The sequence below is a fragment of the Stigmatopora nigra genome, unplaced genomic scaffold, assembly GCF_051989575.1.
Source record: "Stigmatopora nigra isolate UIUO_SnigA unplaced genomic scaffold, RoL_Snig_1.1 HiC_scaffold_34, whole genome shotgun sequence".
Taxonomy (NCBI): Eukaryota; Metazoa; Chordata; class Actinopteri; order Syngnathiformes; family Syngnathidae; genus Stigmatopora; species Stigmatopora nigra.
This window is the reverse complement of record NW_027551613.1, coordinates 549454-576468: the sequence shown is the minus strand read 5'-3', so window position 1 is coordinate 576468 and position 27015 is coordinate 549454. Positions and strand designations below refer to the sequence as shown.

General features: G+C 41.4%; 1 protein-coding gene across 1 annotated transcript; it reads right to left on the bottom strand.

The window, feature by feature from the left end:
• Positions 1-465: 465 nt before the first annotated feature.
• LOC144192954 (protein arginine N-methyltransferase 7-like) lies at positions 466-17803 on the bottom strand (the record flags this gene model as incomplete). The annotated part of the gene is made up of 8 exons (XM_077711790.1): positions 17561-17803; positions 13412-13448; positions 10226-10375; positions 4436-4544; positions 4172-4284; positions 922-1151; positions 671-851; positions 466-593 (listed from the first exon to the last, which is right to left on the bottom strand). Coding segments are annotated over exons 1-8 (1043 nt in total), but the record flags the coding sequence as incomplete, so codon positions are not given.
• Between the last annotated feature and the right edge of the window lie 9212 nt (positions 17804-27015).

The window sequence follows — 27015 nt, the reverse complement described above, 5'->3', positions numbered from 1 at the left end:
TCTAAATGTAGTTTAAGTCAGGACTTGGAAAGGCCATTCGAAAACCTTAATCCTAGCCTGATTTAGCCTATTCAAATAAATAAATTATGTGTTTTTCCCTATGTCTCTTTTTTAACCTTAAACATATTTCCTTTGAAATGTTTAAAGTATCACAAGAAATATGCACTTATTTGTTATGGGTTTGACATGCTGCAGTTAAGTGTTGCATTCCCTCAAGTGATGTTATATTTTTTCCAGAATCCGAAAATGTTTTACCCGCGACTTGACTGCCTGTAGTTGTTTTGCTTTCAAAAAGAACAAGTGCAAATATACTGTTGCTGTGTTATGCTGATGTGTAGCAAAACAGAATCACTTTAAAGCACCCAACTACAAATTGAGCCAAACAAAGATAATGACACTTGTGGTGAACATTGATAAATGGTAACGATAAGTTTATAATAGGTAATGTTTGACTTAATGGTGTACCTGTGAGATTTGAGGCTGAACCACAAACTGTAGTCATCGTGGGAGACGGTGAGACTCAGATCTTCTCCTTTATCAATTGTCCATTGAGCAGGTAGAAAGTACACACTCTGCATCCAGTGGTCTCTCCACTACCATAAACAGCCACAACAATGACCACACATGACAGCCACCAGCAACATATATTTGCAAAATATATTTAACTCACTGGCGCCATCGTTGGATCTGGGTATGTCCAGCTGGGGGCCATAGTACACACAATGGTTCCACTGGGGTCCATCTCTAGGTCCCACCAAGAGAGAACCACTTGAGCCTGACTCCTGCTCTGAGCCACAAATTGTGAGGAGTAGGATTGAGGGGCACTCCTTACAGGCTTACTAAAATCCACACTGATAACCAAAAATACAATGTAAATAAAAACATTGACTGTAATATTAATTTCAAGAGAATGCTTCATACCTGAACATGGTGCAGACTGGACTCAAAGGGATAAAACTAAGAGGTGAAATCTGGCTGAGCTGAATGTCACATACTGAATGAGTGCCCCTGCAATTGCTCATAGCAGGCGGAGGCAACAATTGAGTACCCTGCAACTCTATTGGCTGCAGTTGAGCCCAGCTGCATAACAGCTGTGAATCCACCAATTGGGCATAGATGGTCGCCTTATGAGGGACTGCCACACAACCTTCCTATAGGGACAAATTATATATTTTTGCTTAATTCACATTCAAAGTGACTGTGTCAGCAGATTCTACATATTTGAATAATATTTCGATAACTAATGCTGTTCTATAAATATGTAACAAATGATTTTGAAGATCATAGTAACTGTTTAGGGCTAAGATCAAGGGTTCCAGTAAGGGCCTAATCTAACTATACGAAAATCTAAATAAAAGTTTACTAGAAAACAAAAATGAAGTAAAACCTGGAATGCCTTTACAAAATAAGGGATTGGCAGATCCAACACTTTTGGAGGCGATTCTAGTTGCTAATATTAAATCTGTTCTAAGATGGCGGCATGTGAGCATGTAGCGGCTTCCAACTCTCCCTCCCTGTGCAGACTTTTTTTGCGCAAGGTGTTCGCCAGTACTGGACTTAAACATCTAATAAAACCGCATGGACTTGTTAAATATGAGTTTCTAGCAGAAAACTACAGCTTCTAGCGATTTTCATCGTGCGCGCAAGATTCCGGATGAGATAGGGAGATTGCGGGGCCTCCGTGTATTGGTATTGGGCATGGCCGGCGAAAGAGGTGGCGTCGGAGAAGAAGCAGAAGCGACCTGTTGAATAAGACCAAAAAACAGCCACTCAAACCATCGCTGCCAAGCATCTACTTCTCCAACGTCAAATCCATTGTAAACAAGAAGGACGATTCAGAATTCCAGGGCAGCTGCAAATCGCCACGTTTGAGAACGCTGCATACTACTCATCAAGACATGGCTTCACCCACAAATACCCGATGCTATGGTGCAGCTAGCAGGCCGCACGCTACTCAGATTGGAGAGGACTAGCCACTCGGAAGAAAAAAGAGGTAGCAATGCATCTACGTTAATGTTGGATGGCGTAACAATAGCACAGTTTGACACGCTTCCCCAGACAATGACTTCATGTCGGTGAGATGCAGACCCTTCTTTCTGCTTAGCAAGCTAACTGTCATTATTATAAAGGCTGCTTACGTATCACCTGGATGCTAACGTAAGAACCTCCCTCTCTCTACTAATGGACAACATAAACCATCACGAGCACGCCTACCCAAAAGGCAAACACATCATGGCAGGAAATTTTAATCAGGCAAATCTCAAAACTGTTTTGCCGAAACTTTACCAGCCCATGAAAGGTCCAAAAAGAAAGGATAGAGCACTGAATCATGTTGAACATCTAGTATACACTTTGGACAGTCTGACAACCTCTCATTGTTCATGGCCCCAGGAGACAACCCTCAGCCGACAAACTAAGCCCAAAATACATACCACTATCTGGCCTGATGACGCTCTCACCTGACTCCAACACTGCTTTGAAAAGACAGTGGGAGCCCTTCCACCCCTAGGCGCATCTACAGACACGATAAGGTCTTACATCAATTACTGCATGGCTACGGTCTTTGTGGAGAAGACCATCTAGCTGTGCCGAAACTGGGTCTGATCCCTCCTCCAGGCCCATGATGCAGCCTTTAGATCGGGCGACAGGGCGCGCTACAGCGCAGCTTGTGCCAACCTGAGGAAAGGCATCAAGACTGCCAAAGCAGACGACAAGGGGAAGATAGAAGGCCAACTCGATAACCCCTGAACGATGTGGCAGAGCATACAGTCCCTCACCAACTACAAGGGGTGTAGTACTGTAGTACTCTGCTTCTGCGGACTCAGGTGTGGCACAGACAAAGGAGCAAACAACTTTTTTTTTAACCTGCTTTGAGTCCCAAGTCTAGAACTCAGTCACATTACCTCAAACTCCAATACCTCCCACACCACTCACTGTGGAGGCAGTCGGTGTGAGACATACACTCCTCTGTGTAAACCCCAGAAAGGCCACAGGACCGGATGGAATATCATCATCCCAGTGCCAAAGAAATCACCAAAAAACAATAGAGATGATTTCTGCCCAGTAGCACTCACACCAATCATCAGAGAGTGCTTTAAAAAACTGGAACTGAAACATCAAATCCTGTCTTCCTGGGGGTCCACATCACGGATAAGCTCATCTGGTCTATAAACACCACGGCAGTGTTTAAGAAGGCCCAGAAATGACTCCATTTCCTCAGGGTACTCAGGAGGAACAACTTGGACACTAAGCTTCTGGTAACCTTCTATAGAGCCACTGGGAAGAGCATTCTGGCATACTGCATTACAGTGTAGGACGCTGGAAGCACGGCAGCAGACAAAAAGGCCATACAGAGAGTGATTAACATTGCCCAGAACATTGTCGGCTGCTCTCTGCCCTCACAGGAAGACATTGCCAGCCCCCGTTACCTCAGCAGAGCCGGAACAAGGGCTTTTTGCCAATTTCGTCATACGCAGCTGGGTATGATGACAATTAGCCTTTTGTCAAGTCAATGATGACGACAATGCATATGTCTGATTTATTTTTTTTTATTTTACATTGTCGGGAACCCATACCACCCTGGTCACAACCTGTTCCAGCTGCTGCCCTCTGGCAGATGCTACACGTCTCACAAAGTACGGACAAATAGGCTAGAGGACAGTTTTTTTTCCCACAGCAATCAGGACTCTGAACTTGCGGTAGCAGGACACAGAATCCCTTCTGTGTAATAACTTGTGGGTGAGGTAACATGAAGAACGTTGGGCGGTTATCTGCCTCCTGCTGGCTGACTGAAGGTAAGTGAGGAGACAGTGGGCGGTAGTGATCTGTTTTTTTTATTTTTGGGCATCCGCGAGGCAAACATTTTCTGCAGTCGCCGGGATTTGGTTCGCTCGGGTCGGTGATGCGATGTATCCATCACGGCAGAGTGCCAACGAGTCTGAAATTATCACTTATTTGGGCCTTTTGCCAGTAAAGCGCACTTTGTGGAGAAGCATTACCAATTTCATCATACGCAGCTGGGTATGATGACAATTAGGCTTTTCTCGAGTCAATGATGATGATGATGATGACGACAAAGCCTGTCCGATTATTATTACTAAAAATAAATCTTAAGCAGATCTCAAAATGATAATGTACATTACAAAAAAACAACAAAAGGACGGAAACAGACCTGGACCAGATGCCTGTGCGCATGCTCGTAAGCAGGCAGAGCTCCCTCTCCAATGAGCTCCGTATCAAATAATTCTGTCACAAGCAAATTGGCCTTCATTTCCATATCTTCACCTGATTATCACAAAAAAAAGAAATCTGTTAAATGAATGACAGTCTTTTCTAGTTTCTCAAAATGTTGGAATCTATGAATGCAGCTTTCACTTAATAAACAGAAAAAAAATGAAAAGAAACACTTGTGGAACAGTTCAAATTGGATACCGACCTAGCCCAACGTTAACATCAGTGGAATGTTTGTTGATAATCTTGATTTTATCACCGAAACCATTTTTCTCTACAATGCGTTTGGCGGCATCAGCCATAGGCTTGAAAACCTGCAGAAAACACTAATTAGCCGGAAATTATCGAATTCTACAGTAATAATATGATTGGAGAAAAGCTTGGACATCAGGTAGAGGATTAAAGGACTGGCTCATAATTACATAAAAAAACTGTCTGTTAGGCATTTTAATTCATTTTATCATACATTTGCTGGCCCCCGATGGTGTAGCGCAGGGGTGGCCAACTTCAGTCCTCGAGCGCCCCTATCAAGTCTGTTTTTCATATCTCCCTCCACCAACACACTTGAACCAAATAATCTGGATCGGTATCAAGGTCATGAACAGCGTGCTGATGAGTTGATCATTTCAGTCAGGTGTTGTAGAAGAGGGAGATATGGAAAACACACTGGATAGGGGCTCTTGAGAACCGGAGATGGCAAGCAGAAGAACCACTACACTGTAGTGGTTCTTCTGTTTGCCTTTGGTACGGGCAGTCTGGGTCCGATTCGCACTCGGTGGCAGCATGAGTGGTTATCTCTGCCTCTGTATGTGTCCCAATCCACGACTGACTAGCGACCATTCTCGGGTGTAGTGCCTTTCGCGCGAAGACATTTGGGTTAGGCTTCAGCAACCCCTACGAGGATGAGCAGTATGGAAGATGAATGATGAATATACATTTGCTTGTGTTGGAATGGAAAAATGCACAAAACCCTCTGGTTGCAGCCAAGAAGCAAGACCTACTTTAATAAAAAACTTGGCGTCTTTTAAAGCTTGAGCATAGTACATTGAAGGACATTACTCGTCCTTCGCAAACACGTCTAACGTCTGAGCACACTACGGTGAGAACTTGAAGGACAACTGCCCTCATTCGTCATCGTTTCGGCAATGTCTGATATCAATAAGGCCAGCCCGAACCTGGCTCATGGAAACGTGGCTACCCGGCACAGTAGGTGTTATTTAGACTAACGGGCACCTTAATATTCCACAATACTTGCCAAAAAATATAAGCTAAGTCTTGCTATCATTATTATTATAATACTTGCTTGTAATTAAGAAGTTTTGCTCATCTGTTTTGACTATTGTGAACGAGTTTTGGGACACGTACATGGGTCAACTTACATGCACATATAAAAACACTCGGACATCTCACCTATGTTATCCACCCCGTTCTTCAGAGTTGAGACGTTTATGTAATCATGGCCAATGAATAAAATAAAGCAACAGAAAAGACGTTTATGTAATCATGGCCAATGAATGTAATAAAGCAACAGAAAAGAAGTGTAAGGTCTGGACAGAGGTTGGGTGGCTGTCCTAGCGGTCGCTGACCATGCAAGTGAAAAATACAGTGGTACATTGAGACACGAGCTTTATGCATTCCGGCACAGAGCTCTGATGTCAGTTTACTCATATTTCGAATCCACATTTCCCTTAGAAATGAACTTATTTTCAAAAAATTATTGAAGGGTGAACTTGGGAATAATTATTGGTGAACCAACCAATATTACAATGGAAAAACATTTTTATTGGTTATAATTCATCATATACTAACAGTAACAAATAACTAGTGGTCATGATGTTTAATAATAAAATGAGGCATTATTTCACGCAACGGGGAGTTCGTGGATGAGGGAGAGAGATAGTCACTTGACGGATGCCCCCGTATCGTAACATAAACTTTAAATTACCTATAAAACGCACCGTGTGATAGAGTTCAGTCTCATTTGAGGGTATATTTTCAGTTTTTCTCAATATATTGGAAGCCTAGTCCGAGGGTGCTAGCATGACACTAGGGTAGCGTATGTTATGCTAGCCGCTAGGGTGCCTATGTTATGCTAGCCGCTAGCGTGTCTATGTTATGCTAGCCGCTAGCATGCCTATGTTATGCTAGCCACTAGCGTGCCTATGTTATGCTAGCCGCTAGCGTGCCTATGTTATGGTAGCCGCTAGTGTGCCTATGTTATTATAGCCGCTAGCATAATGGTTGGCTTTTTAGGGACAGGGATAATGGTGGCAGATTTCAGGCAGGATGGGATGATGGGTTGTTGCAGGGAACAATTGAAGATCTTTGTGAAAACACCAGTCAGCTGGTCAGCACAGGCTTTGAGCATCTTCCCTGGTACTCCTTCAGGGCCAGCAGCCGTCCTGGTATTCACAGTCCGCAGTATCCGTCTCACTTCATGTTCCTGAAGCTCCAGTGTACTACTGTGAAGTGCTCCTCAATTTTCCTTGTATATGCTCCCATGGCCTTTTTAATTCCTTTCTTCAGCTCTGCTCTGGCAGCGCTGTATTGTACCTTGTCCCCTGACCTGGCGGCGGTGTTACGGCATTTGATGAGTGACTCACTGGTTATCCAGGGTTTTTGGGTTGGAAAAACCTGTATCCGTTTATAACAGTGATGTTGTCCGTGCAGTTTTTGATGTAGGAAAGTACAGTGTCCGTGTAGTCCTGGAGGTTGTGGTGTTCAAAAAGTTTCCAAATCGTGCAGGAAAAACAGTCCTACAGCTGAGAAAGGGTGTCATCGGGCCATGTTTTTATTAGCTTTATTTGTGGCCTTGTTAGCCTCCGGAGTGGGGTGTATGAGGGGGTGAGGGACAGGCACGGATGGTCTTATCCAGCAAGGTGAATGTAGGGTGTGGCTCTATAAGCAAGTTTGATATTAGAATAAACATGGTCTAGTGTTTTATCTCCTCTGGTATGACACTTCACGTGCTGGATAAACTTCGGCAGAACAGTCTTTAAACATGCTTTGTTGAAGTCACCAGCAACAATAAAGATTCCATCGGAGTGGTCAAGCTGCTGTTTGTTTACAGTCCCTATTAGGAGGCTAAGTGCCGTGCTAATGTTAGCATCCTGTGAGATGTAAACAGCGATTATAATGGCAATCCTTAGCTCTCTAGGTAGATAGAAGAGCCTGCACCGTGCTGCCAAGAGCTCTAAATCTGGGGAGCAGTGAGCGTTAATGATCCTACTGTTGCAGCACTATTCGTTGTGTATGTAAACGCAAAGCTCCCCCCCCCCCCCCTTGCTTTTCAATTATAATTCATTCGAACGATCATTTCGCAATGGCATCCGGTTAGCTAGCGATACAACCGTGTCGGGGATTTGCGGATGTAGCCACTTTTCCGTTATGAAAATAATGTAGCAGTTCCTGACAAAGCTGTTGGTTGCAAGCTGAAGTTCTAAATCGTCCATTTTGTCGGTGATGGATCTAGCGTTGATCAAGAAGATACTTGGAATCGGTCCTCTGTGCGGTTGTTTTCTAAGCTTAGCAGGCAGGCCCGCCCGGCATCCGCGCTTTTGCTTTCTTCCCCTTTGCCGCCTCCGCGTACTCTGATTGGGCCGACTATCCACGGAGATCCCGGTGGGGTGGAGGTGTCCTCGGCGATATTGTACGTCCGTTGGTAATCGGTTGTGATGAATATGTTGCATCTCCTTCCGAGAGTAATTAAATCCTGGCGACTTTAGAAAATGTTTGCCTCGCATATATTAGTAAATAACGATAAGATTGAAAAAACAAAACACCAAACTGGAGAGCAAAGAACCGCTGCACCCGTGCATTTTTGTTGGAATGCAAAACGTTCCCGTACTGCTTGCTCGGGGCACAGCCATCTTATGGGGGGCACGGGCATCTTAGGGAGGTCGGCGCGGGGCCATCTTAGTCAGGTCGGGGTGCTGCGTCTACATTTTTTTCGCCATATGCGAGCAGCCTTGATTTTTAAATGAAACAAAATTCCACCTCGATTTTTTGTCAATTTATTTCTTGTACGAAAGTGACAACTATTGGAGTAGTATGAACCACCACAAGAAACGAGATATTTTGAAATTAGAAGCAATATGGCTGCCACCACATCTAAAACTTTTGGAAAGAAAATTGTAATTTCTGTAATTAGAAAGCACCGGGTTCTCATCAAGATTGACTTATTTATTTTTTCCAAATTGAATAATTAGATATTTTGCATTTATAAAGACATGTTAGGGCATATTAACTCCCTTATAATACTATAAATACTATATGGCACACCTAAGAGCCCTCCATTTTTTCAAAAGCTGAACATGCATCTTATAATCTGGTGTGCATTATACAAGGATCAATATTGAGGCAAGACAGGTCTCGCAACTACGGAAAGCAGCCCCCGGTAAGCAGTGCGTGGTGCATACTGGGATATATAAAACGTAGATTTAATTTCTAGAAAAATAAGTCTATTATGAAGCATTGCACTCTTTTATCCCTTGAAATCTTTAAAATTATTTTTTCTGCCTGATTTATGTCTAAAAAGGGTTTCAGTAATACTTCGATTATCGCGGTTAATGGGAGGTTGGACCCCCAGCGAAATGGGAAAATCCACAAAAAAGGGTCACCTAATAGCGAGTCCTGGTAGCAGGAGTGGCTTCTGGTTACGAGTTTCAACGTTTAATTTCATGTTTTTATGAAATTAAAAATAATTAAATAAATAAAAATAAGCCACCTCCTGGTGTAGCAGTTCACTCGCCTGACTTGAGATGATTGAGAGTGCGGATGGTCGTTTGTCTCTCTGTGTACCATGCGACTGACTGGCGACCAGTCCAGGGCAGGGGTGGGCAAACTTTTTTGGCCCGGGGGCCACATTGACTTTAAAATTTTGATAGAGGGGCCGGGTCAGCACAAGATAAGATACATATAAAAAACTGCATCTGTTAACAGTACATATGAAACATAAACAATAAAAAGGACTAAAGTATTAACGTACTCATCATTAAAGTAAAAAGTATAAAGTACAAAGTAAAGTAAAAAGGAAAGTTTTAAGAAATATTAAAATGTAATTTAAAAAAAGATAGAGGGGCTGTAAAACACAAAAAAAACGATAAGAGTGGACAGAGATACTGCCACTGGCCTGACGGCGCCATCTTTGGAAAAAAAAATACATTTGGACAACGTCGGCGGGCCGGATTAAAGGGCGTAGCGGGCTGGATGTGGCCCGCGGTCCGTAGTTTGCCCATAGCTAGTCTAGGGTGTACTCTGCCTTTCGCCCGAAGACAGCCTGTTAGGCTCCAGCAACCCCTGCAACCCTTTCAAAGGATGGGCGGTATGGAAGATGAATTAATAAAAAATCCCGCGTTTCGTGAGGCAGCGGGGGAGAGGGGGAGAGAGGGGAGAGAGAGAGAGGGGAGAGAGAGAGAGGGGAGAGAGAGAGAGGGAGAGAGAGGGGAGAGAGAGGGAGAGAGAGGGAGAGAGAGGGAGAGAGAGGGAGAGAGAGGGAGAGAGGGAGAGAGAGAGAGAGAGAGAGAGAGAGAGAGAGAGAGAGAGAGAGAGAGAGAGAGAGAGAGAGAGAGAGAGAGAGAGAGAGAGAGAGAGAGAGATTAAACAATAGTCTTTTCAATGAGTATTCAAAATAAAAAAAGTTCTAATCACATTACTCATTTTCTTCTCAAATTTCTTTGGTTCTTAAACTTCATGTGTTTGTGTTTGAGATCTTCAACCTACTTTGTTTGACATGTTCTCTTTAAGTGATTTCTTGATTCAACAAATGTAATGGCAATCAAGTTTCAGCCAGCAAAATCCAATTCAGCTTTTTCAAAACTGTGGTTAGTACAAATTACTTTTTGATTTAATTAAGAAGGCAGTTAGTATTTTTTCACATAGGGCCACATATGTCTCTGCCCCGGAGACAGCTGGGATAGGCTCTGGCACCGCTGTGTCCCTAATGAGGATAAAGTGGTTCAGAAAATGAGATGAGATGAGCCAAAATTGAAATTACCTCCACAGCATAGCAGAAGTTTGCTCCAGCATTAACAGCCATCATGGACAATAGGCCGGTGCCTGTTCCGATGTCCAGGACAATGACCTTCTTACCCTGAGCTTGAACAAGGGCCACAGCTTCCCGAATGCCCTGGTAGTACTTTTTATTCTAAAGAAGAAAAAAGGTCCACTTATTGGAAACTTTTTTTTTTTACAGCAGATTTCTTAAAATTGCGGACTTTTTGTGTTGCTGGTGTGTAATTGTTTTGTTAAGTTGTTTTTTAGTGACTTTTAGCTGGAATGGTTGTCTTTTTGGGACTGGGTGTGCATTATTTGTGTATGTAGTTTGATGACCCGGGCGTGGCCGGGAAGAAGCAGCGACAAGTTTTTTGGAAGGGGATGCCTTCCCTTACATTCTTATTCAATCACTCGGATCATATGTGTGGGGATACTGCTGACTGGCTTCAGTAAAGCCAGCATTAATCCACAAATTCTACCATGCTCAAGCTTAAAAAAAAGAACAAATGCTTTGACTGATTCTTTTATAACAGACAATGGTGTATTATAGGTCGTTTTGTTACCTGTCATGTTTGAGTCCACGCTTATTCATGCAAGTACAGTGATCCCTTGAATATTGCGGCTTCTACTTTCACGGTTTCCCTACATTGCAGATTTTTTTTCTGGGGGATTTTTTTTTAGGAAGTCCGAAAATTTTTTTTTAAATCCACGCTGAAAACTCGCAAGCGGAAGCCACTCCCCTGTACTGCGCTTGCTACTAGAACTACGTATTCAAGTAAAAAAAAATAAACAAAAGCAAAAAAATATTTTTTTAGAGGGTGACCCTATTTTGCGTTTTTTCATCTACCGCGGTCATGTCTGGTCTACATTAACCGTGATAATCCAGGGGTTACTGTACAGTAATACCTTGACATACGAGTGCCCCGATATACAAGAAATTTGAGATACGGGTAAAATTCCGAGACAATATTTGCCTTGAGATACGAGACAGATTTTGTGATACGAGCATAAGAGCCAGGTGGCAGACGCGAGAGGTTGGTTGTGATTTCAGTCTTTCTCGCCGCATCTCCCTTGTTAAGAGATATCTGTGAGCACTAGGCGGAACGTTGCAGTTTTTCTGTTTTTTATTTTTTTTTGCATTAAGTCACTGCAGAATTAAGGCAAAGACAATGGCTCCAAAGCAAGCTCGTGCGATGACGGGTAGTGCGAATAAAGGGCATATGGTGACAATAGAAATTACGCACGAAATAATCAAAAAACATGAGTAGTGTATGAGTGAGTGACCTACCTTGCCAACACGTATGAAGAAGAAAGTTCACCCGAAAGCCGCGGTGGAATACATTAACCTTTTGGCCTTGGTTATTGCATAGGAAGATTTAAATTTAGTGTAATGTAAGATTTGAACTTTTTTTTAAGTCTGTAAAAGAAAATACGGTAAATATCACGTATTTATCGTATTTTCACAATAAAACTTGATTTTGTCAATGTGGGGTAGACCTGCCAACTGGTTTAATAATTGTTTGTTCATGTCGAGCCATGTGGCCAGACCGGTTTTACAATTGTTTGTTAAGACTGTGGAATGTACGATAGGCTAACTAGCAACTAGAATGTAGGATAGGCTAACTAAAATAGTTTGTTCACACCACGAAATATAAGATACCGAACTAGCTGGCCTTGCAATTGTTTGTTTGCACCACGAAATATAAGATACCTAACTAGCTGGCCTTGTAATTGTTTGTTCGCCTGACGGAATGTAACATAGGCTGGCTGACAGGGTTTGCAATTGTTTCCTTGTATTGTGGAATGTGGCCAACTCGCTTTGGAACTGTTCAATTCGGTATTTTTTTTCTCCAAAATCAAGAACCTATGTGTTAGGTCTGAAAATGCAACTTCAGGAGCAGGCTAAGAAAGAGTGAGATCAATTTAAATAGAAAATAGGTTTCTTTACCAGACTGCAAAGTGGACAGTGAGAGTTCCTACAGTGGGGTCCTGTTCAACGCGATGTTCCTGCAACTCTAGTCGAATGACCAGTGAGTGTGTCCTAAATGCAGGCAAAACTGACAATTGTCACTAGGACTTTGGACAGATACGTTTCTGTCATTTGCAGGGCAAAAGGTAATTGATCAGTGTCGGACAGTTGAGTATTTGTGCTGACATGTCAACCCAATCACAAGACTCGGATTGATTATTCAGTCAGACAGTTGGGTGTTTATGCTGACATGTCAGCCATAAGGATGACTACGATGCTGTTATACTCACAAAAACTAATACATTATTAACAAGCAATTGCAAAGAGACTTTGTCCTATCTTACACCATGTTTCTACCAAAAACTTCTATTTTGGTTACATCAGACCATAACACATTCTTCCAGTCCTGGATTATCGAAATGCTCTCTAGCAAACCATAGAGGATGTGTACTGACTTGAGCAGGGGGACACGTCTGGCAGTGCAGGATTTGAGTCCCTGGCGGCACATTGTGTTACTGATAGTAGCCTTTGTTACTGTGGTCCCAGCTCTCTTAGGTCATTCACTAAGTTCCACTGTGTGGTTCTGGGATTTTTGCTCACCGTTCTTGTTATCATTTTGACGCGACAGAGTGAGATATTGCATTTTGCCACAGATTGAGGGAGATTACCAGTGGTCTCGTATGTCTTCAATTTTCAAATAATTGCTCCCACAGTTGATTTCTTTACACCAAGTGTTTTACATATTGCAGATTCAGTCTGGTGCAAGTCTACAATTTTGTCTCTGGTGTCCTTTAACAGCTCTTTGGTCTTGGAGTGTGAGAGTCTGAGGTTGTGGACAGGTGTCTCACATACCGTTAATGAGTTAAAACATGCTATTAATACAGGTAACGAGTGGAGACCTCGTTAGTAGAGGTTGGACCCCTTTGGCAGCCAGAAATCTTGCTTGTTTGTAGGTGACCAAATACTTATTTTCCACTCTACTTTGGAAATAAGTTCTTTAAAAATCTAACAATGTGAGTTTCTGATTTTTTTTCACATTCTGTCTCTCATGGTTGTGGTTTACCCATGTGGACAATTAATGACCTCTCTAATCTATTCAAGTTCGGAGAAATTTCACAATTTATGGTTGACTAAATACTTATTTGCCCCACTGTATTTGGCAACTGTACTTTGGATATTAAAGTGTGAAGTGTTTTCTGTCATTATGTGTTAACTCACCCTATCCTGATCATAGAGCATATCACCATACCTTGACCTGGGGGAGAGCAAAAAAATGTTAAGGCAAACAGCAGGGGAGTAGAATTGAAGATATAAATATTTTTTGTATATTTTGAATCATCTGCAGTCAGTTTTAGGACGTTCAACTTGGATGAAGCTTACAAGGGACTTAATTGAATTTGTACGAGGTATGACATGCTCGTGGTACGACGAAAATTTCGATCGAATAATTCGCCCGCAATAGGATCAAAATTTCGAGATGCGACCAAGGCAAGTGGCCATGACATGAGAGTCTGTTTATCATTGTAGCGCATTGTCTTTTTTTGACGCATCTCTTTCGCCTAAACATATATCAACGAGCACTGAACGATTTATTCAGACGAGTTTCCGCAAAAAGGGGGCTTTCTGGGTAATGAAGTATACTCGTGCAGACTACACCGCCCAATTTTAGTTACATAAAACACATTTTATTACTATTAAACCACTAGTTGTGTTACTTTGTTAATAGATGGCGAATTAGAAGAAATAAAACATTTTTTCCAATCCAATATCCTTTTTTTGGTCTTTATTCAGAGGGTTGGAACGAATTAACAGCCCCACCCCTCTCTCTGTCCGTCTCTCTCTTCCCCCTTCGAAATGCGTCTAATTTTACTTCAATTAAACACATTTTCTTACTATTAAACCACTAGTTATGTGTTACTTTATCAATAGATGGCATATTAGAAGAAATAAAACATTTTTCCAACCCAAGATCCTGTTTTTGGTGTTTTTTCAGAGAATTGGAACAAATTAATTTGTTTTTACTTCAACGTTCGTTTGAGTTGCGAAAATAGACATACAAGCTTAGTCCCGGAACGAATTGTACCTCCACAAATGTTTAGGTTAAAGCCCACCGAAAGAATTTAAATATTAGATTCAGACGATAACACGAGGGTGCATTTTTCCCAAACAAACCACTAAGACGTGACTACTGAAGCTAATCCGTGTCTTGTCTATGTTCTGTCAAAAGAAAACTTTCATAGCAAAGAAAATAACACTAACATGACAGCAAGAGAATAATCCATACCTGTCAACTTGTACGTTTTATACGTATTTTATACGTTTTTTTTACCATCTCAAATCATGTACGCCGTACACCGATTTTTGTACGGGGAATTTATTTTTCAAATTGCCAATATTTATGAAAACCGATCTCAACAAGACCGTTTTGGCTAAAATCCAGATAGTCTCGTAGGCTGGTAGCCAATGACGCTACCGTCATCGATCTTTACTATTGTCACGGTATAGTAGAAAAAATTATCCTCAATCGTATGTATTTTTTTTAGCGGTGCGTACGGCAATATGAATAAAGGATGACATGCGCATGCGTAGATATACATAGAGTAAATATCGTGGAAGCAAGCATGGAGGAGCCACCTAGTAAGAAACGAAGAACTCAAGGATCGGGTCGACACCAGAAAGAATGGGAGTTACTTCAAGGTGAGTATGCTGGCTGGATTAAAGCATCGTTAAAAGGCACTCAATTCTCATTCTGTGTCCCTTGCAATTAAGACGTAAAAGTTGCTGCGAGTGGATTTTACGATCTGAAGAGCCACTTTAAAACTGCCAGACACGTGGAGAATGTGAAAAAAAAAACAATTCACATGTCCCATTAACCAAGCACTTTGTCTCTACCGCAAATCCTGCAGCATCCCAAAAGACAACAAATGCGGAAATTCTCTTTTGCCATTTTCTTGCTGAGCACAACATTGCTTTCACAGCTGCGGACCACTTCTCGGATTTGGTGAAAGTTAAGTTTCCGGATGCATAGAGCTAAGGTAATTTTTTATTATGATTATTATTATTATTATTATTATTATTATTATTATTATTATCATCATCATCCATATCTACAATGAATCAGCATTTATGGCACCGTGTCAACCATAACGGCCTTGGGAAAAGCCCATTTGTTATTTAATTTTGATAATTCATACATTATACCTGTTATGAGAACAAAACACTGAGTTCCTGACACTGCTGCCAACTTTAATTGTGAAAAATATTTATAATTTACCAACTGTGTTGCTACACACATATACATACAGATTTCTTTCCCAGAAAGAATTGTGTACATTGTTGAATATATATTTATATGATTAAAATTGTATATTTTAATATTATATTTTTGCAGGAGTTTGCATGTCGGAAGACCAAGGCTACGGTGATTGTTCAGGAGAGCCTTGCACATGGCTACACCCAAGACGTCATTCAGTATTGCAGAACTCACCCGTTTACCCTCATTATTGATGAAAGCAATGATCGTACTACCAAAAAGTGACTTGTTGTGTTAGCTCACTTCTTTGATAGGGAGAACACAAATACCACACTCGTCGATTTACCAGAGTTGGCATCAGGCACAACAGCATCAATCTTTGCCGTTATTGACAACATTTTACAAGAAAATGACATTCCATGGAGTAACGTTGTGGGATTTGCAAGCGACAATTGCAACACCATGGTTGGAAAGAAAAACTGTCTTGTCTAGGATAAAAGAAAAATGGGGCTGATTTTAGTGTTGGATGCATTTGTCATCTCGGCAATCTGTGTGTCAAAGATGGACTGAAGACATTGCCAGTAAACATAGATGACTTGCTGGTGGATATATTTTATATATTTTCTAAATAGTTACAAATGAATTGAGGATTTTAAAAAGGTTTAGGACTTTACAAATTCCGAGCAAAAAAAAATCCTAAAGCATTGTCCGACACGATTGTTGTCTCTGCAAAAAGTGGTTGAAAGAACATTGTCTCAGTACAAAGAACTCAAAAGCTACCTCGCTAGCCATGCGGATGTAGAAAGGGCAGGTAAAGTGAAAAGCATCCATGATCGACTTCAAGACCCTGTTACTCTCCTCACACTCCACTTCCTCAGCTTCATCCTGCCTCAAATAAATCAATTCAATATTGTGTTCCAAACAGAGGCATGTATGATTGGAGATTTGCTACCAGAAATGGAAAGACTCTTGAGAAACTCTTGGTGAAATTTGTGCAAATGGAACATGTCAAATCTGCTGATAGCCTGCTGGCAGTTAATTATACAAACAGATGCCTGCAGCATGAGGATAGCGGGCTTGGTGTTGGCTTGCGCAACAGGGAGGATGAGGAGGATGAAATCAGGCAAAGCATCACACCAGCCATGCAAGCAACTTTTTCCCCCTCTGTTCGCTCCTTCTACGAGGCTGTTGTAACTAAATGATACAAAAATTTCCATTTCAGAATACAATACTGAGTGACTTGGTGGTGTTGGACCCAAGAAAGAGAGATGTTGGATTACACAAGCATTGTTAAGCTTGCAAACAGGTTTACACCAGACTTTGATCAGGAACAATTAAAAGATGAATGAGAAGACTTTCAACTAATACCCGATGATCTTCTCCCTCAGAAAAGTCAGGGTGGGCAACCAATTCGTCCAGAGACATTTTGGCCTCATGTGTTCAAAATGAAAACTGGTTTGGGGCTGGATTGCTTTCCACTGATGAGAAAGATGTATCTAATTTTACTCAGCCTTCCTCACAGTAATGCTGATAGCGAGCAGGTTTTCAGCCTTGTGAGGAAAATTCGTACAGAGTACAGAAAGACAATGGGAATAGACACTCTTACTTCTTTATTACAGATGAAATTGAACTGTGACAACTGTTGCTCACAAGTGACCCTCATTAGAGCAGATAAAGTCTGCTAAATCATGCACATTGGCTTACAATATGAACCACTGAATGCACAGTTTATTGCATTGTAAACTTTTTCAATTGAATAAAAGACTTTGTATGCAAATTACCTATGTTATTTCTATTACACTGTCTGGTTACCGCGAGTAAACATGCGTCGTACGGTGTTTGTAAGGTTTTTTGGGGTTTGTAAGGGGAATCATAATCATTTATAAGGGCAGTTATCGGCAGAGGTTGGCATGTATGTAATTAATCACAATTTATACATTGCTTATACCATCTCATTTTCCTAAATTTAGCCAGGCGTGACTAAACATACAACGGAAATTGTCCCTCATTTGGTACGACTATTAAACAATAATTTCTGCTCAAACCCATATAAACCTATTTGGGGGTTTCCTTTATCCGACGTGGGAACTGATGCGATGTTAGTTAAATTCTACCTGGCAATCTCCTGATGATAGTCGTACTTTTCGCCCTCCGCCTCGCAGTCAAAACCACAAACGGTCGGTTTGGCTCGTCCACAGAATCCACTCATTTCTATCACAATCCCTCCTGACTATCAAAGCAAGCAATATTGAAAACTTTATACGGGGTAGATATCTTTTTCCTTCTTGGGGATATATTATTGGCAGCGTGAGGTACAGATCTGCTGGAGGGCCTGCGATTTCTGATGACGTATCGTTGAGCTCGCAGTATGATTGGCCGATGAGTCGAAGTTCTCGCCAATTTCCATTGCCTTTTTGTGCCAGTCGTTCTTGAGAGTCGTAATGCTTATAACGAGTAACGACATCACACAAAAATTTTATATAAAACAACATACATCTCTTCTTGTCCATTTTGCCCATAGCCCAAACTTTAGAAAAAAAATATTCCCTAGCTTTTAACCCTGCGCGAAGCTCGTGCATTAGGCTTAAATGATTTATTCTTGTTTCATTTAATATATTTGATTGTTTTGTACTTTTTGCACGTGTGGTTTTTAAGTCCGTAAAGCGCCGATCGTTGTTGTGACGCCATCAGAAAGCGCAGGTCCCCGAGCACCTTTGGCACCTATTAGAGATGACCAAGATGCGCCGGGTTTCTCCACAGTGTATTTATTCCCATTATATAAATCAAATTCAGAGCTGCTTCCCACCACAGCTCTGGGTCAAAAGAACAACCCCACACAAGTTACGCAGCTTTTTATATGCTTGATGGTCCGTGATGGTCCCGGGGTTCCGCCCTCTCAGGCGACCGTCCAGATGTCCCGGCAACACTGCGCTCGCGCATGGCTCGCGTATGTTACCGCGCATGCACAGGTGGACGCGTGTAATCAAAGAAGCGATGCAAAGCCCCGCTTCACTGCGATGATTTGTGGGTTCAGCGGGGTGCAGAGGGGTCAGATCGGGGACACCCAAGCTTCACTGTAATGAACCAAAAACAAGATTAAAACGTCCCAGTCTTCAAACTCTACGGAAGAATATGACATATGTTACTGTTAGACTACTGTTATCACCTTACTCCAATTCCATAACTCTGTCTTATCCCGTCTAACAATGGAGCATCTTCAGCATCGGAGGAGACAAACCAGGGTTGAGCGAGTTTATCCACAGATGATTTATTCCATTCAAATTGATTCATACAGAGCTCCGGGTCTCCCTCCCAAAGAATAAGCCCGCTGAGTGTTGATGTCCCAAGCGGAGGATGGAAAAGACATTGTCCAAACCCGCGTTTGCCCATTTATAGTATAACAAAAATGCACATTCATTCGCTGATTAACAATGAGATGCGGGCTGGTCCATGACTGCTGTGAGGGGGGTTTCTCCGGACTTCACACCTTCCAGCCTCGAATGCCCATCATCCAGACCTCTGTCTCCGCTGGTCCTATGAAGTCCCGACCATCCACCCTGATCTTTGTTTCCTCTGCCCTCTGAAGTCCTTCTCTATCTGTTCTCTTATCAGTGTGAATCCAACCTCGAAACAAGAATCTCAGAAAGAGCCTTTTGTTAACATTGTAATTGAGGAATCTCAGACCAATCCTTTTGTTCATATTGTAATTGAAGAATCTCAGACCAATCCTTCTCTTCATATTGTAATTGAAGAATCTTAGACCAATACCAATCCTTTTGTTCATATTGTAATTGAGTTGAGAACAGGAGCCGAACCCTGCAGTGGCGATACCAAAACAAGACCACCACAACAAAAAGAATGAGCCAAATACAATATCGAAATGAAACAGCTATACTAAGAGAATGATTAAAATATGTCATATTCTTCATTCCCTCTCTTGGTCTCCCCAAGAGACCACATCAACAACACCACACAGGCTAGTGTTAAATGAAATGAAAAACTATATTAGTATAAAAAACAAAGAAGCACTACATTAGTATATCCATGAACACGTGCAGAGGGGTCAGTTTGGCGCAACTGGGCATACTGACCTCTAGGGCCTGGTCCCACTGCTTTATCGATCAATCGAGTAACTAGAACGAGCTAAGGGGAAGATACAACAGCTACAAAGAATAAGCAGAGTAATGAGCACTACAGGAGATATGAGGATGTTGCCTATCAAACCTTTCCAGGCACCAAAATAATCCATCCATTGGTCCCTTATCGCTTACTGTTATGTTCATTACCCTTAAAAGGAATGCATCTCATCTGCCTAACTTTAGATTTAAGTGTGACGTCTGGACCCAGTGAATTCAGGATGTCAGGATACCACACATCTTTTTCATAGTAGTTCTCCAGTTTGTTCTTTTCATACCAATTTACTCACCTCTGTGATAGAAGTATGTCACCATCTTGTTTTCCAACTCGAGTCTCTGTGGGCGGGGCGTTCAGACACGCCCAGGCAGTCACTGACAGTGCAGTCACTGTGATGTGAGGTGCAAAGTCTATGGAAGCTCAAGGTTAAGTGAGGGGTGCTCGTTGCAGGTGAGTAGACTGATGAGTTTTTCACGGACAAGGGTTTTGATACCGTCCAACTTCCAGTCGACTTAGAGTCACCTGTGTTTCGAACTACCTTGACCTGGCATTGGTGAATCCACTTTGACATTTCAACAATCTTTGCAGCAGTGGAGGTTGGTGAGTTGGGCCACGAATGGGTCTTCCCATCGTGGAGAGAACCAGGACTTCCTTTTTATGACTCAGATCAGCATCCAGTCACCTGGCTTCACCACCTCCTGTAAAGTAGACAAAAGGGGATCACGGCAGCTTGCATGTTCTTTGGACAAGCTTCTCCAAACATGTTACCAACCATTCTGTGATTAGGTTTGCCTTGCCCTTAGCCTTTTGTCATGTTGCACCTTCCCATAGAGGATGTTGAAATGGTCTTCCATGAACGTTTGTTTCGTCTACCAGTCCCACACTCTTTTGGACGTTGTCCTCGTTTGGGCCTGAGGTTACCTTGCACACCATGTCTGCAACAAATCAAACAGTTCCTACAAAAAATTTAAAAGTAGGTATTTAGACCTCTGGGACATGGCAAACACGCTGTACCATGTCCATAATCCCCCCTGTTGAGACATGGTTCAATCCATGGCTCAATTGTGGAATAATTTTTTGGTAGGCACGCTAGGCCTTTAGCTGTGTACATGTCTTCTGCAGACTGTTCTGTGACTTTCTGTATAGATGCATCTCTACCTTTTGTGATGCAATGTTTTGCATATCAAGCAATACTGTTTTCGACTCAGCTTTTGTTGTTGTGAATACTTTGCAGTAAGTGTTTGCGCTGCTGGTTTCGCTGCGGTCGTCTTTAGCGCGTACTCAACACCTGCATACGGCCACTTGGTTGGGCTTAATTCTCAAATGAACAAAAATCACAACAATCTTACTTATTCCATCACTTTGTTTGTGAAAATCTGAATGCTTTATCAGTCAAAAGTAGATATACTAGCCGTTATTCTATTGTGATCACTGCTTCCTTGTTAAGATCAAAAACTATATTTGATTTTTCCTTTCCTGCAATTACACAAATTAATTAATCATGCTAAAAATAGGAAAAATACAAAAAGCGAACCAGGCTGCTTTCGCCTCAGGAAAACAGCTTTCCCGCTCTCTACAACTGTTACATTCACATCAATTAATATGCAGAAACAAATGTAAACATTAATAATTCTGAAAAGAATTGAAGCCACTAATCTGTAACCACGCCTTGTTTATCAGGGTTAACATTTTCTAGCATAATTGTCCTTTAGAGCAATCAAAACTCATTACTTATAAAAAGTTTAGTAATCAAGTCCCAATTCAATTAACAATGTGTATTGAGATGCATATTAAACTCAGTTGTTTGAAATTCTAAAATATCCCAAACTAGTAGTCTTTTTTTATCAAATGTAACATTCCATTGTCTTTGGAGTTTGCCAATCATCTCCTATAAACCTTTCTTAATCAACATTTTCCAAAAGTCAGGCATAAAATAAAAATTTAGTTACATATCCAGTGATAATTTTACAATTGGCACACTGCGAGTCCCATGGATTCGCTTGTCTGAAAACTGTGCGTCCCAGGAAACTTGTCACGAGTCCCAACATACTACGGATGCAAATAAAACATAAGCAACGATATATAAACATTCAGATTTAATTTATTTATTATATGGTTTAGGGTTAGGGTTTATTTATCATTGTACTAGTCTTTCAGCTCGTAGATCCTCCTCTCTTTGCAGCCAAAAGTCTTTTGAAATGTGCGTATTTTTCCTTGCTTCCCCCGTTTTGCTTCATGATCATCGATCGAATCTTCTGCAGTTCTTTTCTTACTAGTTGTATTTTTTAACTGCGAAATAACTATCCAGACTGTTTTGCTTTTTCTGAAACATTTTTTATCTTTCTTACACTATTACGAAACTCTTGCTATCGCTTTCTCTCCTTCGTCTGCTAGTGTCTGCTAGTCTCGTTCACGCGAGAATTATTTCGCAAAGATTATGTGGAATAAATTGGTTTGCTATCGGATATATGTGTTTTGGTTTTTTTATTGATAAAAATTTCTTTGCGTCCGAAAAAAGCACATTACTTGAAATTGTGCGTCTGGAAGAAAAGCTGTGCGTATCAGACGCAGGACGCAGAGGTAACGAGAACACTGCATATCTATCTATTGTAGTCTCTCTTTTCTCTCTAATCGTTTACTTTAAAAATCTGTAAAAAGGTTTGTTCTCAAGTGAAATGCTTTCACTCTTTTATGGAGACAATAAAACTAATATAAAAAGTTCCTTATGGTTTATGGCATTGCTTCTCGAGCAACAATCTTTCCAATCAATATTGGATGCTTTCCATTATGTCTGATCGCGTCAATATGCTTATCTTACCTGTCTCCTCAAACGTTTCAACTGAGAGAACCTCCTTACAGTGCAAAGATGGATCTGCATCCTCCTTTTCAGCTATTTTCATGTCTGCTATTTGGTCAGAAACACTTGTACGGATGTTCTCATTTTGATTTGCTCGTGCGTCTTCTCCATGTTTCCTGTTGAGAAGCACAGTCTACTTCTGCTAACCCAAATTCAATGCATTTCTTTAAAGAATTTTCTTTTACGCATACAGCCAGATTAGTCTAATCATCCAGCTCCAATCGTGTAGTGAATGATGGCGTTTTGTCTATAGTCTACTAAATAAGATTTCCATATTTTGTTGTCCGGATGACCTTGTTATGTATGTGCAAAGATTTCATAACAAAATATGGAACATTTTGACAATTCAGTCAATTAATCTGTTAACACAATCTGGATGCCATTATCACTAAAAATCAATGGTACTTTGGAATTTCATATGATGCACTGTTTTTGTTTTTTCATTTCAGTGCTTCAAAATTTCGCATTGCAGATTTGTTCCTCCAATTCAATGCATTATCATCAAAAAATTTCTTTGGACTAAACAATTTTCCTTGATTTTTCATCGCCATCCAAAAAGGCTTATTGGCGATTTCAGAAATTGATAGGTTCATCAATAATTACCCTTCACATTGTAATTGTCAATAACTGCAGGCAGACATTCAATTATTGACATTTAATTCAATAGATCACAGATGAGAACCTTAAGGGAGGAGATCTTCAAAAGTATCCTCTCGAACAGTATTTTGCGTACGGCTTTAAGGCATTTGGGATAAAACAATCACGCCTTCATTTGACCTAACAATCATATAACAATTACATAAAGAAGCCCGAAGTGCGCCACGAGTGTTATGGACGTGGCAGAAACAACATCTTTGTTGGAAATGGCAGATATCCCGAGTCCTTGCCCGATCAACAACCCTCACAGCCCGATACTGGGTGAGATGTAGCGTCAACAATCCTTGGAGAAGTCCATGTGAGAGTGGACTAGGCGGCAGTTTATGACCTCGAGCCGAACAATAGAAATACTTTTAATGATTTAACAAAGAAATGAATCACTACACATATATGTATAATAGTAATACAGACTAAACCCAACACAAATTTCCAATCCTTCGCTGCCATCCCTGAAAATGACGTATTGGCGTTTTTATGAATTGATTCCAATTTGCTAAATCCTTTTCCACCTTGATATCTAACGGATTGATTATATCTTGGTGGATGGCCAATCAAAAACACAAAAACACAAAAAGACAAACAACCATTCACGCTCACACTAATTCATAATAAGACATCAGTGGTCTGCAATTTTTGTCACTAGTGGAGAGCGCCATCCCCAATCTGGGGTTTCTTGGGAGCTAACCACCTTTTGCTGTCCTATCAGCACTAATCATTCTCAAAAGAACTAGGTTAACGGCATTTGGTTGACATCAATTATTTGATGCTAATGCAAACTGTGATATTTTAATAGTCATTAATATGACTCACGCTAAAGCATATTTCATCTAGTGATGGAAAAAACAATGAATAATGTTTCGTGCACTAAACATATTCATCTTATTCCATCCTATAGAAATCATGCTTATCCTAAATTAATTATTTTATCTAAACTCGTCAGGTACAATTTACCTAATAATTTGGATCAATGCCATTTTTGCATTGTTTTCTTCTCGTTTGATATCATTAATATTGTTGATTTCATCTGCCTCTAAATCCTTATCTCTGTCTGCTCTTCCTTGGTGCGAGGTAACTTGAGATGTCTCTTCCCTGGGCATTCCAGGAGCCCCCCGCACCCCCCCCCCCTGTGCCTGGTACGGCCTGTACGAAGAGGGTGCATAGGAGGGGGCCACTGTCTCTTAGCAGGCCTGGTATCAATCAAAGCTGTTCTGCTGGCGAGTTTTGGGATGGGTTCGTAGGAGATGGGCTAGGGAAAAAGGCAGTTTTCCAGTTGGCCGCCATTTTTTCCTTTGTTTCTATAGGTTCAGCCATTTTTTCTTCACGTGTGCTTTGCCCTTTTTAGCCCCCCGCCCTTATCTTGTTCTCTCTCGGGATGTCCCGTCCCAATCCGCCATCTCTTAAATACATATTTTTTCTTGCTTTTTCCTTTTGTTTACAGCTTTTTTTACTTCTAAATTCCTTTGAATAGTTTGCAAAGGTTCCACTAACAATTCCCTCCCCCCAACCATTTACATGGTTCTTTTTGGTCCATTCTCCTATATTAGCGCAATTGTCAGGAAAATGTCTCTGCATGAATTTCACATCATTTGGATATTCTTTACTATTCCCAGAGCCCATTTTTGATGCTTTTTTCCTCTCGTTCTTTGGTTTTGAACGTTTTTCAAACAATGGTCAAATGTTACGCTATTAAGATATTTCTCTAGGATTTTTTAGGGACGTCCCAACTAATTTATTATCTTATTTACCCACCTAGATAGTCGTTTATACTCTTATTTTGCGCGGCAATCGTCGAGATTTATGAACGCGTCACGGCGTATTTCAATTTCATATATATACATATATATTTACACATATATATACACATATGTACACACACACGTACACACATATACACGCACACACATACACATACACGCGCACGCGCACACATACACGCGCACGCGCACACATACACACGCACGCGCACACATACACGAGCGCGCGCACGCACGCACACACACACACACACACACACACACACACACACACACACACACACACACACACACACACACACACACACACACATATATGTGCGTGCATCCTCTCTCTGGCCGGGTTCCTTCTTCAAACGGGCCGCGATCGACCGAAAATGCCCTCTCTTTCAAAGTAAGAGTAGCTGACGTCAGAAATCTTGGCTTTCAGTCCACCACGGTCCGAGTAATTCAGAAATGAATTCCCGGGTTTCTCGGCACCAGAAAAAGTCAAGTTTAAAACCATATACATTCAATAACTTTGGATCAGAGGTTTTCAAAGACTTCAGCTGAAGGAGGGGTCAGAATAGCCAGCGCTGGGAGATGTGTCCATCCCCCCCAGCCTGACCAGTTCGAATCCCTACCTACCTCCAACAGTTGAGCTAGTTTTATTAACAAAGGGTCATGTGACCTAGGTACAAACTTAAGGCGGGAAGAAGTGAACAAAGAAATGGGGGTGTCGTGATAGATGACACCCCCCTAACTAAAAGGTGTCATGATGGAGGATTCCACTAGGTCATGCAAAATTCTATTCTAGTGACTACACTATATAAACCAAAAGACATAATAATAAGCATAAAATACATTCATACTTCACAATACACAGTAACTATGTGTCCCTGACAGTTTGTTTGGCTGCAGGGGAACATGTAAGATTAGACAAAGTATCTTTGCAAATGCTTGTTCATATTGTATTAGTTTTTTTTAGTATAACAGCATCGTAGTCATCCTTATGGCTGACATGTCAGCATAAACACCCAACTGTCTGACTGAATAATCAATCTTAGTCTTGTGATTGGGGTGACATGTCAGCACAAATACTCAACAGTCCGACACTGATCAATTACTTTTTGCCCTGCAAATGACTGAAACGTATCTGTAATAGTATTATCACTGCGGTAGTATTAACAGTGTATGGTCTGGGACCACCTTGCATAGAACGTAATAGTTTTTGGGTCCGGGGCCAATGCAAGTAGAACAAGAATAAGCAAGGGACTTATAGTCTTGGTCTGTTAATAGAGTCAGGGACTCAACTAAGACAAAGTAGGGACATTTGATTTAGGTGTATTCAGAGATATTGGGTGATTCACAAAGTAGAGATCAATTTCGGGTTATTTAGAAAATAATTGTTGTTTAAACTATTAAGTAAGTGATTAATATGGGTCAGAAAGCAACAAAAGGGGTGGGTTTATTGTCAGACTGCAAAATGAAAATCGGAGAGTTACCAGATGTGAAATATATGCAAATGCATTGTATGGGAAGTTGCCTGTATCTGCCAAGATGGGTGAAGAAACTTGGTTTCTGTCCCAATTTGAAGGATATGGAAAGTTTGATGAGCTTAAAAGGGGAATTGTTAAAGGAAAGGGAGAGAAAGGGAAAGAAACGAGAGGAAGTGAGGAAACAGTTGTTGGTGTTGAAAATATGGAAAGAACAGTGTGTGAAACGTCTACACGACATCGAAAAAAAAGAAGAAAAAGAAGAACGAGCGTAAACAAGGTCTCATCACCACCATGAAAATCAGCCCGGAATAGAAAACCGAAGTCCATCGGAGACCAACATAACCAGAAAACGCCCAAGCTGCTGAAAGATGGCCCAACTCTCTTCCTCCAGGGGCGTCACCCACCGGTCCCATTTACCCCTCCCTCGTAGGATTGGAACCCCCCTCCCTCGAATATGATACCTCCGCCCCGCGCGCTGACGACACAATTTTGTCAACAGGCCACACCAGATCCGGCAACTCCTACCGACCTCAAAACTCTGGAGAATATTGGAACGGAAGAGGAGCTCCACTGCCCCTTCACAAGCGATGGTGACAGAAAAAAATCAATGTCGAAACCTACCCAATGATGGCTGCGGCGAATCCAAGGTGGGAGGGGGGGTGAAACAACAACCACCCACCCTATTGGTC